This window comes from Bombus fervidus, chromosome 2 (genome assembly GCF_041682495.2).
Source record: "Bombus fervidus isolate BK054 chromosome 2, iyBomFerv1, whole genome shotgun sequence".
Lineage (NCBI taxonomy): Eukaryota > Metazoa > Arthropoda > Insecta > Hymenoptera > Apidae > Bombus > Bombus fervidus.
The window spans coordinates 21,609,914-21,627,806 of NC_091518.1; the positions used below are offsets into that span (position 1 = coordinate 21,609,914).

The following is a 17,893-nucleotide window of genomic DNA, read 5'->3' on the forward strand; positions in this document are numbered from 1 at the left end:
GCGCACAAGATACGATAAAGATTCTTGATCAAAATATCTGAAAATATCTTATATCATCAACAGCGAGCGTGTTAATACTAGTCAAACATCGACCAACTATTCGTCGCCCGAGAATTCCTAGGAAATCGTTTTAGAATGCAACCGTTAACGACCCACGACCTCTGACCTCGCTTAAAAAGACTGTCTCGCTAATAACATTCCTTTACCAACTTCATCTTTGCTACATATTTTTATGGGAACTCTACGCAAGTAGACTAGTCCCCGGAGGGATGTTTTCGCGCGAATCCAGGATGAAAAAAGAACGAAAGAAGAATAGGACGGAGAATAGGAGATGGCTGGTGTCTATTAAGAGATCCGTTGAATATTAATGCCACGAGACGTATTCCAGGACGTCATGGACCGGTGCGCGACGATTAACGAAGCGATTATTAAAATATGCAGAACGCTCGTCCTAATTAGTCCGTCGACGAAACCGAGAAGGGCTTTTGCTCGTCCACTATCGTAGCTGTGTGCCTTTTCTTCGTGGCAAGAACCAAAGAACACCACACTCGTCTAAGTTTTCGAGGGGTTGACTTTCTTATCGTCGGCCGATTTTCTTCCATTATCTCGCCCGATTACTCGAACCGGCTGTCTCGTTAGTCTTGTGCTCGTGTGTTTAGATCAAGTTAACGAATGCTATTTTTTATAATGAAGATTACGTTCATTCGCGTAAAGATAATTTAATTCGCTTTAGTTTATTAAACTGCGAATCTTTATGCATTCATGAGAAATTAAAAGGTGCAGAAATACACAGAATGCATATAGTATACATATATAGTTTTTTTTTTTTTTAATATTTGCGTTTAATTTACAATCAATTCTCGTTAGAGGATTTTAAGTAAATTTATCTGCCATGGTACTATGACACGATTAATAGGTGTTTATAGTATGTTTGATTCTATTTGAATCTAGTGCTTAGGTCTAAGGTGTAATGTCTTTTGCCTGCGAATCTGTTCCGACGCGTCGAGTAGTTGAGTAATTAGAGGGTTTTGGTCGTTGTTAACTCTTGTGCTGTGTCTATTGCTGAATTTGGATAATTCTTCTTTGACTGTGGGTGTCTTGATGTCGTGATGTATCGTTTCGTTGGTGACGTACCAAGGTGCGTCTATCAGGGATCTTAGGGTTTTCGATTGGAATCGTTGGAGAATTTCTATGTTGGAATTACTCGCTGTTCCCCATAGTTGGATTCCATAGGTCCAAACAGGTTTTAATATGGCCTTGTACAGTGTAATTTTACTTTGCGTGTTTAAGTTGGAACGTCGGCCGATGAGCCAGTAGAATTTCTTAAATTTTGCTTTGACTTGTTTGGTTTTATCTAAGATATGTTGTTTGCATGTCAATCTTCTGTCCAGGATCATGCCCAGATATCTGACTGATTCTTTATCTGGAATAGGTATATTGTTTATCGTCACCTGTGGGCAAGTTTGTTTTCGTAGCGTGAAAGTTATGTGAGTGGATTTTTTTCGTTGACTTTGAAGCGCCATTTGTGGAACCACTCTTCCATAGAGTCGAGACCTCGCTGGAGAGAAGAGGAGGCAATTGTCGGGTCTGATAATTATAGTATACCTAAAATATCTGCAGCGTAACAATCTTTGTAACATTCAGTAAGTGAGACAAAATCTATTTGTTTGGTCGTGTTTGTAAAATTTATAATTGCGTAAACATCTGCAGTCTGCTGACTGTATATTATTTTCAACAACTAGCAAAAATTTGATAGACAAAAGTAAGTTCTCCATTGAACATTAGAAAGAATATAAGTGTAATGTTGGTGTATTAGGTTGCCCGAAAAGTTTCTTTCGTTTCTGTTGAGGTTATTAGACGTAGATGTGAAGAAAGGAACGCGTGGATAGATTGTAAGGTAGAAAATATATTTTAAATACAGAAGTGTAAATACAAATCGGAATATAATTCAGCTGGTCCAGATCCGCACGGTAGCAGTGTTACCCTATGACTGAAAACTCTGAAGCCATCGTCACCTGTCTACTGTTTATGATCTGCCTTCGACCCAGTCTTATCTATATGCTGTCGGTGGCTTCAGTGCTTGAGAAAACTAAAAGACCAGAATTTTTTTAGAAGTGGTGACCATTTCAACAGCTTCATAAGGTGATAATAGACGAACAGCAATTTCTGTTTTATATTATTTTATTGAATTAGGTACGATCCATTTCGTTATATTTCTATTATTACGTTCGTGCATAATTCAATAAAATAATATAAAACAAAAAACATTGTACGTCTATTATTTCCTTATAAAACGAAAGAAACTTTTCGGACAACCTAATATATCAAAATATGAATACCGCGTACTATTTCCTTTTCTTCTTTTTAACAGATTTCCCATCAACGTCTTCCTCTTCCTCTTTCTTTTTTCTTCTCACTTTGTTAAATCATGCGAAATGATGCGTTTCGTTTTTCACAAAAAGTAATTGAGAAATCGCATGTCGCCAGTTTTATTCGGTCTTTCAAACTGCGTCAAATTTCCAATAAGTAAAAGCATTCTTGGAATATTCTCAGAACGTTCGGATGTTCGATTTTTGATTGCACGAACGATCACCAAACGGCGAAAGAATATCCGTTTACGCTTTCGTTTCTAAATCTTATTAAAGTAGACGGAGAGCGACGCCTTGAGACGCCGACGAGGATGAGAATTTCGGAATTTCCAAGTAGTTCCTGTTGGATGGATTAATCGCGGCGGTTGGCTGGGTAAAGGATAATTGAAAGGTTAATGAGTGACTCGATCGTGTACAACCGGCGGCGGAACCGAGCCGAGATCTTGTTAAAATGCATGGCCCCCTTCTCGTTGAGAAATTGTCTTACGGAACCAGGAGATCTGCCCCCCTCCCTCTCTTTGGGAATTTGGAAACGTCCGCTCGCCACAGTGAATTCATTAGGTCGATGGATACCGTCGTGGTCGTGTTACGGAAATTGGATGTTTCGTTTATGACGCTGTGGCACGACACGCGCTTTTTTTGTGATTTTGCGTGCTTGGAGATCGTTTCCAGGAGGTTTGTGAAATATTTGAACGTTTTGGAAGTTTATTGGGTTTGCTAATGAACTGTTAGATTGAGTAGCGCGTTCGTTAACTTGACAGGAGTGTTTTGTCGCTGTTCTTCCGTGGAAGGAAAAGAGATCAGTCACATAGCAATGCTTTTTTTTTGCAATAATGTTTGTTGTACTTTTTGTAATCATGCTTAACGACTTGCTGGTATCAGATATGTCCAGATGTGAATTTTCATGTGACGTTTTTAAAAGTTGTGTCTAGTAGGAATCAAAATTCTTATATTTGTGATAGTATTATTGATAACAGTATTATACATTACATTATCTATAGCATATTATTATATTAGCATAGTGTTATACTCTACATTGTTAGTTAACCATATCGTTAGTTAATTTGCAGAGAAATGGTTAGCCATCTCAAAGAATATTGCGTAGTGTAAATAGCGTTACAAAATTTCAAAGTTTAATAAAATTATACTCTTAAATGGTTAACAGTCCCTCCTATAATTATATGAGAATTTATTTCCACTCGTTGTATAATATGACGGTCTCACTCCCTTTTATTTTTCTTTCTTATTTACAAGACTGGATGGGCTTTTATTTAAAAGCTTGTTGCAATAACTTTGTCATGTGCACTCGTTCGAAGCGCATAAAGAACAAGATGAAAACGAAGTGAAACTACAACGTCTCCATGTTATTTACATAACATTAAACGTTAATAAAACGACACCAGGTGGTGCAATGAATCGAAGAGAAATTTACCTTGATCGATTACATCTGCCGCCGAAAAATTGTCGACGAAATTACGTAAGACGAAGAATGTAACTTCTCTCTCTCTCTTTCTCTCTTTGCACGTCCTACATGAATTCTTACCGGTAGAATTATCTTTCTTTATTTTTCGTAACGAACAAATCTTTCTCGTCGTATAATTATTTTCCCTTATTACCGTAACAGCACCATTTAAAACTCTAAAGAAGACATCTTATGGAAAGTACATTCGGCGTTTTTACCTTATCCCAACTGCCTAGACTAATTAACTTCGTTTCTTCGTGTTAATTAAGAAGTTCGCCTCCTTTGTTAACGGGACCGCCCTTAAGACCAGTTTCCTTCAAAAGAAACATCGGACTGATATAAATAATTTCTTTGTATCCCTCGAAAATTGTAAGATACTAAACGAATTAAAAAACGACGATAAATATTGTTCCTTAGAAAAAATATATCACTATCAAAATTTGCAACAGTCTCGATCAAGTTATATAATTTTAGAGCAAAATTTACATTTGTGCCACAAAGTGTAGAATATAAATTAAGATTAAACTCTATAAATTTTTATATCTTCGTATTTCACATTTCTTTATGCATCTAGAATTATTCAAATTTCTTTCCCGCAATTAAAAGCGTATACCTTCTAAGCTTCAAACTCGATTTTCTCGAAAACGAATCTTTAAACCAGATTATGTTTCTTCAGTTTATTTTATACACCACATGTATAATCGTACCACGCGTCCTGCTACAATCTGAATTACCCACGACGAACTAGTTACTAATACAACTAAATTAATAATAACTAAATTAATGTGCAGGAGAGTCTCGTTACAAAATGAAAAATACAAAAAAACTTCGTCGGTTAACAAGTAATTACCTCGCGTGTCATTTTACCTGAATCCTCAACTAATCCGTCACTTTATTTGTCACTTTTTTACGCCACGAATAATGTGAGTAACTTAACACGAGACTAACTTGAGCTTTCTTAACTACCAATGGCGCGATGCTGCCAGACGAGAATAAAAAGACAACTCGTTATCCTGAGTTTACATAAAATTCTTTCAATAACCAGCAAAAAGGTAAGAAAAAGAATCTGGAGAAGTATCTCGTTAAACAAAAGCTAACAAAATTTTATGATACTATTTTCTCCGATTATTTTCCCAACACTGTATTCGATTGAGTCGCGAAGGTTCATAGCGATATTATTTATGCGGCGAGCCGAGCACTCGGAATCACGTTCATTTTACAGTCTATATTATCCGAAAGTTCTCGTTAAGTTCCTTATTTCCATAGGCGTGTTTTATCGCCGGGAACATTAAAACTTTCGCCCTCGGCGAGAATTATGCCGCGATATAATGGTTCGTTAAAGCACGGCCAAAAGAGGTGGGCGATCGTGCCTTTAATAATGGAATTTTCACTCGTCGGCTTTTCCCCGAACCGTTACGCGTCTCGAGCCACCAGAGCATCGACTCTTCCGCATTACGTAACAAGTCGCTCTGACCCCCCGTGAACGCTTGTAATTCCGTTTTCTCGCAACCAGTATTCAACAGAGAAATCTATTACGTGAATTAAGAGGAACGTCGGAAAGAAACCTTCAGTTAGCGGAGGTAAACAGTGGCAAACACGATTATTAACGATACCGTTGCGGTGGAGGGATATCTGTTTATTTCTGCCTCTTCGCGTGGATTATTTCGATCGAAAAAGAGCAACGTAAGGTGTCAAATTTTATGCATTTGATCTCTTTAATTGATACGTTTGATATCCAATTAGAAGCAACAAATAATACTTTTGAATCGTTTTCGAATATACAATGTAAAAAATGGAACAAAGTATTAGGTTGTCCGAAAAGTTTCTTTCGTTTTATAAGGAAATAATAGACGCGCAATGTTTTTTGTTTTATATTAGTTTATTGAATTATGCGCGAACACAATAAGAGAAATAGAACTCATACGTAATTCAATAAAATAATATAAAACAGCAATTGTTGTTCATCTATCATCATCTTATGAATCGAAAGTGTTGTTTCTGAATAACCCAATGTTTCGATTCTAATAAAAGTTAACACAAATTGTATTCAAAAGCGTTTATATTTTCCTGGTAATTATAAAAAGAAAAAGGAATAAAATCTGTTATTTTAACAAGTTCGGTGTTAAATACGCTGTTAAATTCGATGTTTAATACTTTAAATACTTACTTTAGGAACTTTATCTCTTATTCATTGTACAAACTGCAACTTAGCACGAAATAATAAAGACAACCGAATGAAAACCTTGAATAAGGGTCTGAAGCACGGTTAGCACATTCAGAGAAAGCGCTCTTAAGCTACGCTGTTCCATAAGTTTCAACGCATTTTACGTATTTCTTGTATTCGGCACTACATCGCCTTTTTACGAAATATCTGCAAATATTATTATATAATTCGTGTGTAACGAAACCAATCGACACAGACTGTCAAACCATACTTCCCTGTTAATTCAATTTCAACCAAAATGTGTCGTTGATCTTTAGTCGAGATTTGCGTGCAATTAATTTGCCAGGGATTTCTACCAGATTCACGCTTACATTTTCATTGTTTCCACAGACGACTGCCCAAACTGCGTGGACGAGCACAGCAGCAACCTGGCCGCATCAAGATGGACGATGCCGCTGTTGAAGCTCGGCGAGAAAAGATACTACCTGGGGATCTTCTTCAAGGTATCGCGGCTTCCAGTCACTTTGATTTATCTAGTTGCTGTGGCGGACGCGGCCTACCGGACATTATCGAATTATTTCCGTGCCCGTAACTTTCCCGCTTGCCGTCTCACTGGCGCTTTACGGTGCATCGAACGCCAGACCGGGCTTGTTATCGATCTGTTCACCTGAACGCGACCATCCCCTATATGTATGCTTTGTATCACGCGGCAAAGAACGCGGAAAATTGATCTTGTTGATCACTGTCCTCGTGGACTCGTAACGATTCCTCTGTCAAGCAGATTGCGTTGACGCAAGAGAGGTCTCTGTCGGGTTGGTCGAAGACAACGGTTTGATAGACACACGTTCGTCAAACGAGGGAGAAAAAGGTGTTCCTTAAGAGGAACAGGTGGACGTTTATATTTCTAGAATGCGGAAGTATTCTATCGATACCTGTTAGTTGAGAATCTTCGATTATTTTTGGAGAACCGACGTTTTACGAAATCGTGATTTGCAGGTACAGTGCGCTTCCTCTTATTTGAGCTTTTAACCGAATACATCTAACTTCTTTGAGAGAAAATTCACCGATACGTTTCATGCGACGTTAAGCTTATTGGTGGACCAGAATATTTGTCGTAAAAGGAACTTCGATGTAACAGAAAGGTGATATCGTGGTGTAATTGAAAGAAAAACAAAGGAGGATAGAAAAGGATACTTTAAATAGTATGAGTCTATATATAAATACATTACGTATATGTTCAAGATAGGAAACGTTTTCTCAGAGTATGTAAGATCTTTGTAGAGAAAAATAGTCGGATGAGTATTGAATTAAATAGTGTTGAATTAAATTTTCAAATACACGTGCGTAAATATATTTATTTTATACAGTGCATATTTACGCATACGTACAAACATATTTCTTTTGTAGCTACTTATAATATACGTATGATATTTGTACGTATCATATTCGACTTAATCGGCTGTTCGCTTAATCAGGTAGTGATTTAATTCCACAAATACCATTTAAGAGAAAGTCCACCGTATGCGCGAAAGATTGGAATGGAATCTTGATAATTTCAAGTTCTCGAAAAATGTCCTAACAGCAGGACAAATACCGATTCTTAAGTATACACGAATATTCTTTAACTTGAAGTATAAAATATTTAAACTGTATTGTAATTATACTACAAACAATTTTACACTTCCATTCGCTATTCCCACGCATATTTTCGCATCGAGGCCACTTTACGTCAGTATCAGACACGCGATCTCGCTTTAACTCGATTCCACTGCACATTCAAATCTCCAACGACCCATTCCCCACCGCTTGACACACAATTTCACCTCCGTTCCATCTCCTTAAAACAGGAACAGCGTCGTCTCGTCGACGACCGATGCCTAGAAGTGCCATTAACCCATTTATTACGTATTCGTGTCTAGTTTAAACCCGTCACCCACTTTATCACGCTTTTCCCTCTAACCTAGACCCCTTGTAGGACTCCCAGTTGACGACCGCGAATTCCCTGGAAAGTAAAATCGTCCAAGTGTCGCTTAAGAACTCGCAGAACTATGGGCGAATATATCTGCTAGAAAAAATTATCGCTATAACTTAAAAGCGAATTTATTCGTTCAGAATGATACGTTTGCTGTGCTAAAATATTATTCAGTGGTATGAAATTTAATTTATTTAAAGTTGATTAATTAACAAGTACTATAGAAAATACAATATCGTGCGCCGATACTTACTGTGGCCGTTGTACATGCGCTCGTTAATTATCATTTCGATTTTAAACAACGTTAATTAAAATTTCATATTATTGTTATTGTTATTTATCATTACAGATAATACAGTTTCTTTTTTCTGATATTACATATATATATTCCTTGCAGCAAACTTTCTATTTTTTCGTGAAAGTGCTACAAAATATATCGCGCTTCAAATTCTTATTCTTCGGATAATCCTACGTAAAAATGTATGCGGTAGTTCTAAATATTAACGTATCAACTTTACTTATACATATACCTGTTGGATATTTGGAGTATTTTGGTCGCTTACTTAAGGATGAATCGTTCTATTACTTAAATTGTTTAAAAGTAATCCCCAAAAAATAGTTTGCTATTATTTTAAACAAGATAGAAGTCAGGAGTTTATTAATAATTATATTCGTCTAGAGAGATCGACAATTTTCGTCGACTAACATGTCAAAATAATCCGATTGATCCTTTTAAAAGCAAACTACAAATAGACTGCATCTTTTTATGGGTTTAAAAATACAAAACTATCTAGAGTAGACGCAATACACAAAAATACAGAAAATATGCAAACCAAAGTAGCCGTCACAACATTTTTATATTAAATTGCATCTTTTTAGGGGTTTAAAAATACAAAACTATCTAGAGTAGACGCAATACACAAAAATACAGAAAATATGCAAACCAAAGTAGCCATCACAACATTTTTATATTAAACTGCATCTTCTTCTGGGTTTAAAAATACAAAACTATCTAGAGTAGACGCAATACACAAAAATACAGAAAATATGCAAACCAAAGTAGCCATCACAACATTTTTATATTAAACTGCATCTTCTTATGGGTTTAAAAACACAAAACTATCTAGAGTAGACGCAATACACAAAAATACAGAAAATATGCAAACCAAAGTAGCCATCACAACATTTTTATATTAAATTGCATCTTTTTAGGGGTTTAAAAATACAAAACTATCTAGAGTAGACGCAATACACAAAAATACAGAAAATATGCAAACCAAAGTAGTCGTCACAATATTTTGTAGGCGAAATGAATCTCTATTTGAATCCCATTTAATTGGTTACTTCTATAAAAACATATATTTCCAGAAACATCCAGAATCTTTAAATAATTGCCGATTATACAGAGTGGTGAGTCGAGGCCACTCAATCGGTTAAGTGGCACGGCATTTTCAAATTGTTAACCAGCCGAAAATGGAGATTCACGCAACCAGATGAATCGACCGATCGAACAACTCTCTCTATCACTTTTTTCTCTCTCTTTCACTCTCTCTTTCTCTTTCTCTCTCTTTGACCGTTGTTGCTCCACAAGTCGAGTCACCTACTTTCCTTGGCTCGCGTGCAAACGGAACCGCATTATTAAGACAGATTTTGTAATGGCGACGGCGTGTCCGGTCCGTGGCCTTGCAACGATCTCTCTGAAACGGTGGGTGGAAGTGACGTAAAGCGTTTCTTCGGCGATAAATGACGGCGTTTCGCAACGACGTAAAGGAGCGCTGCTCGATCCTCCCTGTAATCGGATTAACCGGCACGAACGTCCTTCTGCACCCGTTCACCTTTTGTTTCGCCAGCAAACAATGAGGGCTGTGATGGTGTCTGTTCGTTTGTTGCTCGAGTAAATCTTTGGTTACACCATTAGTCGAAATATGGTCTTGGTTATTATTTTATCGTTTTACCTGTCACCGTGGAGTATTTGCTTTTTAGTGGTTATCGGAATTCGCTTTGGGATTCGTTTGACCTGTCGCGACGCTCGTGGTATGATTTTCTAGCTATGACTGAATTTTTTAAGCAATTCGTCTATTTAATTTTTGAAAATAACATTACGTTATAGAGGCGAACCACAAGTATTTTTACAAATTGTACGAATCTTACGAAACTGTAAGAATCTTACAAATGTTGGAAAGAATTTCGAAGATTGTGAAAATAATATAAAACGGAATAAATTACGAGAATGTAAAATTACAGTCTACAAATTATCGAAATCATCGAAGAAATAATGACATTCGATTACGTAAGGATTCAGAAGAATGTACTTAAACACACTTCTAGAATATACGTATACTGCACTTAATGTTCACTAAGGAAAGATAAGTTCCAGACATTTTCATTTCACTTTCGAAATAATTTTATGTTAAATCACACGATGAATCTTTTTACAAACTTATTGCCACTCGCATTAAAAATTCCAAACGCGATTGCAAATTACAGAAATTCATGAACGCGACGTCTCTCTAATTTCCTTAATAATTAGAATTTTGACAAGTTTCAAGTACCTCTTTCTGCAATTAATTTATAATAAATCCTCATCAAACCGATACATCATTATATTTGTTTACTTATATTTTCTTTTAGATAATTATTACTATTTTATTACGTATGCTTCTACCGATTACCATTTTATTATTTTCACCATACTACTTTGATTATAAGTAGGTACCTCGTGTAATAGTAAAAATTTTTACGACGAAATAATTTATAACTTTCTCCTTGGTCATCTTTGATCACCAAATCAGTGGCGGACAAACTGATGTTTAATACGTGAATTTCTTCCAAAATGTGGAACACAAAGTAGCCATTTCACCGGACTTGAATAGGACACGCGTAATATTAGAGATATTTCAATGGAAACGAAATATGCAAATGTCGCGGATCCGTGTTTCTTTGCGTTTCCCCTATCGGGCGTAAAATACGAGAATGCTTGTTGCGCGGTCATTTGCCAGGCGTAATGGAGCCGGCTGGCGAAATTTATGCGACTTTACACTCGCGTTTTTTGAGCTCGTACTTTCGCGTTGAAGCGTGCCGCTCCGGTGGTTCTCCTCTCGGTGGTACACCGAAACTCGCACAGGAAGGCCCACCAGTGACGAATTACGACGAAAATCCGGCAAGACAATTTTTCAACAAATTTCGGCATAATATAAAGTGGTTTTAAATTGAAATTCGATGAAACGTTTGAAGGAAAAATATATATTTCGTTGACGCTTTGGCGTGAAATGAAATTCGAATTTTGGAATAGAATTAAATATGATTAAAATTTTATTGGCAAACGTATCGTTATGTTTAATTCTTAATATTATTTTTCATTCCTTTTTTTTTTATCAGATGCAATAATGTTCTTTCAGATATGAAGAAGCGGTATATTTCATTTTTGAATATTTCAAGTTTTAAAAAGTTAATTAGAAAGATTCGATCGAATTGAAATACCCTTCTGAATATAAAACGTATACTAGGCAAATAATTTAAAAGATCGTAAAAATGCTGCTAGAGATCAATTTAAAATCGTAATTATTATTTCACGGTACTGTTAAATATTTCGTAATGATTGTCTGATCGTATTATTTTCTCCTTCACATTTTATGTGTCTAAAAAAAAACATTACTTCTTACGTACGCGTTTAAAAAGTTCATTATAAAATAAACACGAAACGAGCTTCGACAAATGTAGAAATAGCTTGGCAATTGTAGCAGGTGGAACGAGAACGAGGAGAAACGAGTCGCGAGGAGCACGATCGAGAGCATTTAAATAGACTTAATGCGCATTCGTTCTTTTAACCGCGGTGGACAAAGTAAAAGACCAATTAAAGGAGAAAACACGCTGCCTCGGTATACGCGATCGCGAATAATTCTTTTCACGTTCATCGATTGCCATGGGCAATTTGCTGCACGGAACGAGTGTCTGCGTTGTCTTCTCCAACCATAAAGTAACGATATTTTCATCGATATCCGTACGAAATGGTAATTTTGAATAAATTCGATTGCGTGTTAAGGTATGAACGATTAGGAAGACACTTGTCATTCTTCGAAATCTTCATTGCCATTGTTTCTAAGGAAAGAATGGAATTAGGTAGCTACGAATTACGAATGACACCACGACTCGAAGATAAAGCATTTACTCGAACGTCGATTGTCGATTAATTTAAGCTAACTATGATACTTTGTAGATTTGTATATCCGTTTTATGTACACTTCCGCTCGGAAGTTTAAACGCGTTAGGATAAAAGAAATACTGGCTTCTTTAAGTAAATAAATATTTTATTTATTACATTACTATTACGTGGTATTGAAATGATAATTTATTATATTTAAAAATGACGCTTATGGTTATAATATTCTTATTTCTTAGAAAAACATGCGAAGAAATTTATTTGTCTCGTTTCAAAAACAAAGAACACTGCAGGCTTTCAAGTGGATATATTTATTAGAAAAAGTGATTATAAAATTGTAATTTCAATGAAATAAATTATAATCGAACTATAATAACGGATTAGGTAGATTATAGAAGAAAAAGAAATACTTATAAATAAGTTCACGTATCTTTCTCACGATAATATATGTATATTCCAAAGATTGGAGGATATATATTGTAATAAAAAGTCGACTGGAAAGAAAAATACCACTAAATCTGTTTCAAACGAGATTTAAAGGAAGCAGGGAAAATGTGATAAAAGAAAATTGAAGAATTTACGACACTAAAATGAAGGGAGGGCTGATAATCACGGTGGTGTAAGTCGAACCACTGCTACTTTTTCATGAAATAATGTTCTGCGTTTGTTGCTGTACAAAATATTCGTCATACTTTTCCAAATCGCGAAAAGGTATCGCGGCGAAGAAGAAAGCGTAAACTGAATTAATTACGAAACTAAGGAAGATTCAAGAATCGAAGTACACAACTAAATGCAAATTCTTCAAAATTTTCATTCGCGCTACTATGATCTTCAGCCCGTTAAATGACAGATAATTTTATATATTTTATTTTCAATGATAAAATCCTCTCGACTTTTCAAATAGGACGAGACTCGATAAAACTAAAGTCGAAGAATACGCATTGATCGTTCGTTCGATAACGAAACCAAGTAAAAATGTAACTTATACGGAAGAAGATGAAAATAAGCAACAAAATCGCATATCGAAAGTATTCGATTTCGTAAACTGTAAAATAGAAACGAGATGATAGTTTCATCCAACTAAGATACGGAGGAAGAGAAGGAAGAGATTTTGAACGACTCGACGTCGAAGCAATCGCAAAGGCGCTCCTATTTATCGCTCTTTATTTGCATTCCGGCCTGGTTACACGCGATTTTTCGCGTTTCTCCGTTCCCCTCTTTTCCTGTTTCCCTTCGTGTAACGGAGGTGAAACGTGTTCTCCGGTCCGGCAACCTCGACAAAACATTCCTCCGCATCGACACGAAAATCGCATTCGGCCAGGCTGTGGCGTCGCTCGCGAATTTATGACACGACGTGTCTTTGGCATGCTTGTCGCCGAAAAATATCGACGCCGACGTATACTACGCTAACAGGGCGAAGGATACTCCCAGAATCGAAAAAATTCCACTTCGCGTGGAACGTTCGGACATTATGGATGTTAGCGAATGCAAAGAAACGTTCGATGAGATTATTTTATTTCCGATCTGAGAAGCGAGTCTTGTTTCGTTGAACGTTTACAGTCACACGAAACGTCGTAATAAATTGCTAGCGAGTCAGTTGAGAATTATCAGTCGAGTTTCATCGTCATTCGAAAGGATTGATTTGTTTTAAAAAATGTATCGACTGCAATGTTTAATCGAAAATTATTTGCACGCTCTGTACCAATTGACCTACAACAGTTTCGTTCTGTCGTCATTGTAATCCTAACGATGAGTAAAAAGTATTATGGGTCTTTCGATGAGCATTTTTTAAATGAAATTATATATCGTACTAAAAGCGAACGATCGTGTCCAAACACTTTTGTATAGTAGCGTACTAATCGGTAAAATAGTGGATTTAACGTGGAAAATATTTTAAGGCCTGTTACAACCTTAATTAGATTCTGCCATTATCCCACAATATGATATGATCATTTCAAGTTTAAAAGAATTTCAATTAATCTAATTATATGAACGCGGTGCATTAATTCTGTCATGATACAATACAGCATATAACTGTCTCTGCTGTTTAAATGTATAAAGACTACCATTATATCACAGTCCATAATTTAACGAACAATTATTGTTAATGTCCAAACCAGTGTCTCTTTTAATTATCTCGAATCCTGTTCCACAATGACAATGTTTAATTACAATTCGAATCGGTGCATACGCATGTTATTCACCTAAAAGTCGACACTCGTCATTCACCTAATATTTTATCATACGCGATCGCGCAATATATTTCATTTCTCACTCTATTTTCTCGAGCAACGTTGATCGTACGTAAGGAAAACTTTCGATTAGACTAGTTTCTTCGAACGATTGAAATACATTTTTAAATATTCTACTCTGTTTTATTTTATTCGTGTTGATAAACGACCAGCGAATTCCTCGGATAAAGCGTGTTACTACCGTTCGCGGAGAGACGCGATCGCGAGGAAACGCATCAGCGAGAGGCGTAAATTCTCGTTAGGATTCTGATAGTCGACGCCGCGAACCAGTCGTTCCTCTGTTTCGATTAGGATAACAGAGGTAGTTCAAATGATTATAACGAACACGTCACGAATGATTTAACGACGATACAATTAGTTTGTTACTGTAATTCGACCCAACTTTATAATATTTCTCGATGTATTCGGTTTGAATTCTCATATGCCACTGACTGCCCTTCGATTTCGTCCTTTGTCTTCTCTGGGAGACGACCCCCACCACGCTCGGACCTCGCAACCGTTCGCGCCTATGGTCACGTATGCCACCTTTTTTGCGTAGATAAAATAACGGACCGAAGGCGAATCGATGTTTCTAGAACTCGCTGCTTGACACAACTATGCGCTTATCGCTACATTGTGTGTATCTCGACGGTCGTGTAAGACGATCTGTCTGCGACTCTGTATTACCAAGGGAGACGGTTAGGAACACGGCCTATAGTAAACCTCGGGGCGTAACAAAGCGCGACAACCTGCCTGTATGTTTATAAATAAAGTCGAACCCATCGTTTTGTCGTTCACTTCAACGACGGAACAGTGGAGAGGCGAAAAATAAATTGGAAGAAAAACAGTAATGAATTTGAGGGTGGCGTTTAATTCTGCTTCAACGAGATTTCATTCTATCCGTTTGTATCGTAGATTTCATTTTTTAATTTCGTTACAGGCCAACTGGTACAGGGCGTCGCAGTATTGTCGATATCACGGAATGCATCTGGCGAGTATAGCGTCGCAGGAGGAAAACGACAGGCTGGAGAAACATATTAAGGACTTCGGCCTTGGACACGAGCATTTTTGGACCTCTGGTACCGATCAGGCTGAGGAAGGCACTTTCTTCTGGATGGCGAACGGCAGGCCAATCACGTTCGAAAATTGGAACGTCGGCGAGCCGAATAATTTCAGGTATGAGCCTGCGATATCCAAACTAAGAAGGACACAAGAATATTCGTATAATAGAACAAACATTTTTCGGATATTAAATTCCATTCGTTTAAACGAGGATCAAAGAAATTACAATTCTTTTCTTAATATCTAAGAACTTTATATTTAAACTATGTATATATATTAGGTTGTCCGAAAAGTTTCTTTCGTCTTATAAGGAAATGATAGACGCACAATGTTTTTGGTTTTATATTAGTTTATTGAATTATGCACGAACGTAATAATAGAAATAGAACGAAATGGATCGTACCTAATTCAATAAAATAATATAAAATAGAAATTGTTGTTCATAATATTTCCAAAGCGAGACAGGCCATCTTCGTGATCTTTAATTGCTGTTCATGCTGTAATAATGTAATGCAATACGTGGAATAATGGTATTTCTAACAGAGGAAAATACTTGTTACTAGCAGACGTTCTGTTCGCAGAATGGAATATTCGGTTCATACTAGAATGTTCAGATATTAGCATACTCGGCGGATAGAGTGGAGTTTCTATCGCATCGACTTCACCTCTCCGAGGAAGACATAACAAGAAGCATTACTCCGCTTTTCATTGTTCTGAAAGCTAATTGAAACCGTTTGATAAGATCTTCTTCAATACGTGCCTAATAAGAGACAAAGCAGAAAAAGGACAGCATAAATTCGATGCATTTCGTTGCAGATACGAGAACGGCGAAGAGGAGCACTGCCTGGAGCTGTGGAACAGGGATGGTAAAGGGCTGAAGTGGAACGACAGCCCGTGCAGCTTCGAGACGTTCTTCGTGTGCGAGGTGCAGTGATCGATCGATCGGCCAACAGGATTGACGAAAAACAGGATCTGAAAGTCATCGATACACGGGATTCGATTCACGATACATCGACTTACCTATCGAGTCATCCTGCCAGCTATTGCCTCGTCGACTTCGTTTTTCCTCCGGGACCTCGAAACAAAATAGAAAAAGTGACTTTTTCTGTGTGTGCGCGTGCATGTGTGTGTGTGTGTAAGTGCGTGTATTCCACGTAGACGAGCGTTTTAAACGCGCCTTGCGGATCGATGGATCGCGGGCAAATGGATGCCGAACGTAAAGAAACAGATGGCGAACACGATGATTAGGATACAGAGATGTTTCTGTGAAGCAAATTTTTGTGGAATGGCCTGAAGCCTATGCTTGGATTTTTATCTGAAAATCGCGGTTTCGTTACAGCAAATATGCCTTATTTCTGCTACTGTAAAAAGCACTAGTTCTACTTGTTCGTAGAATATTTTTATAGTAAGTAGAAACGATGAGAATTTTCTTTACTGGTGGATAAGAACTGACGAAAGAATGGTTTAAAATGATTATTTTAGTGGCCTACTAACGTTCACGTTGTATGATACTATTTGCTTATTAAATTTAGCAATTACGAAGTAAGGACTCGTAAGTTTTAACGTGGATGTTAGCGATAATATATTAGTCGTTTGTCGTTAACGCAAAGAAGCCTGTGTTCGGATAATGGATACTTTTTTTGGAAAATGGATAAGCTGGAGCTTGTGTGCTACTTTTTCTTCGATGATAGAGACGTAGAATTATAGTTGCGTCGTTGACGAAAGCTCCAACAAAAATGCGACCGTTGTTGGTAACCAGGCGGAAAGTCAGGGAATTTTCAAATTTTGCCAATCGATGGAATCACGGTTGTTCGATACGAAAAGCATTTCGAATTCCATAGATTTGCAAAATTTCTGGTTTCTAATCCTAAGATATTTCCTCTTTTTCTTCCGGTTTCATTACCAAAAGCTTGTTGCTAATGTTAAAAATGTCGAGAGGAGAAATCAAAAGACTTTAATGTGGGCGTGTCGATTAACGACGATTTAACAGAATAATGTAAGCTTCTATTTTCTAATTAATATCTGAATTAAATAACGAAAGAAATAAAGAAATAAATTCTACATCGATGGTCGAAAATTATTAGCGATCAATTTAATGTAAGCGACGAGCAGAATTCGAAAAATCGGAATTCTGCGCGAACTTCCATGATTTTATTTTTCACGAGTTCATTGGGCGTTGAAGTGGAAATCTTCGACGTCGGAAACGACGCTGTACATGACATCATTTAGCGGTATGCAATAAAACCCAAGTTACATTATTAATACACCGTGATATTTTTTTCCCTCGTCATTCTCCAAATGCCAAAATAAAATCACTTTAATCGTTTTGGTTAAAATAAAAGACACGTAAATCGTAAAATTCGTCGTCAATCGTCATACGCGTTCGTAATTACACACTTGTTAATTCGAATCAAGAAAAAGTTATTCGTTCTATGACTCGTTCAATGGTACTTTTAAATTCGTTTGCAATTTCA

General features: G+C 36.8%; 1 protein-coding gene across 8 annotated transcripts in view; it reads left to right on the forward strand.

Annotated features, from left to right (window-relative positions):
* The window catches only part of LOC139997825 (uncharacterized), a 210,746-nt gene extending 193,065 nt beyond the window's left edge, over window positions 1–17,681 (forward strand). For all 8 annotated transcript variants that reach the window (XM_072021812.1, XM_072021818.1, XM_072021817.1 and 5 more), the window contains 3 exons: window positions 6,386–6,498; window positions 15,298–15,533; window positions 16,236–17,681. In XM_072021812.1, coding sequence (XP_071877913.1) covers window positions 6,386–6,498; window positions 15,298–15,533; window positions 16,236–16,353 — 467 coding nt within the window. In that variant the 3' untranslated portion in view covers window positions 16,354–17,681. The remainder of the gene's footprint in view (window positions 1–6,385; window positions 6,499–15,297; window positions 15,534–16,235) is intronic.
* The last annotated feature ends 212 nt before the right edge of the window (window positions 17,682–17,893 follow it).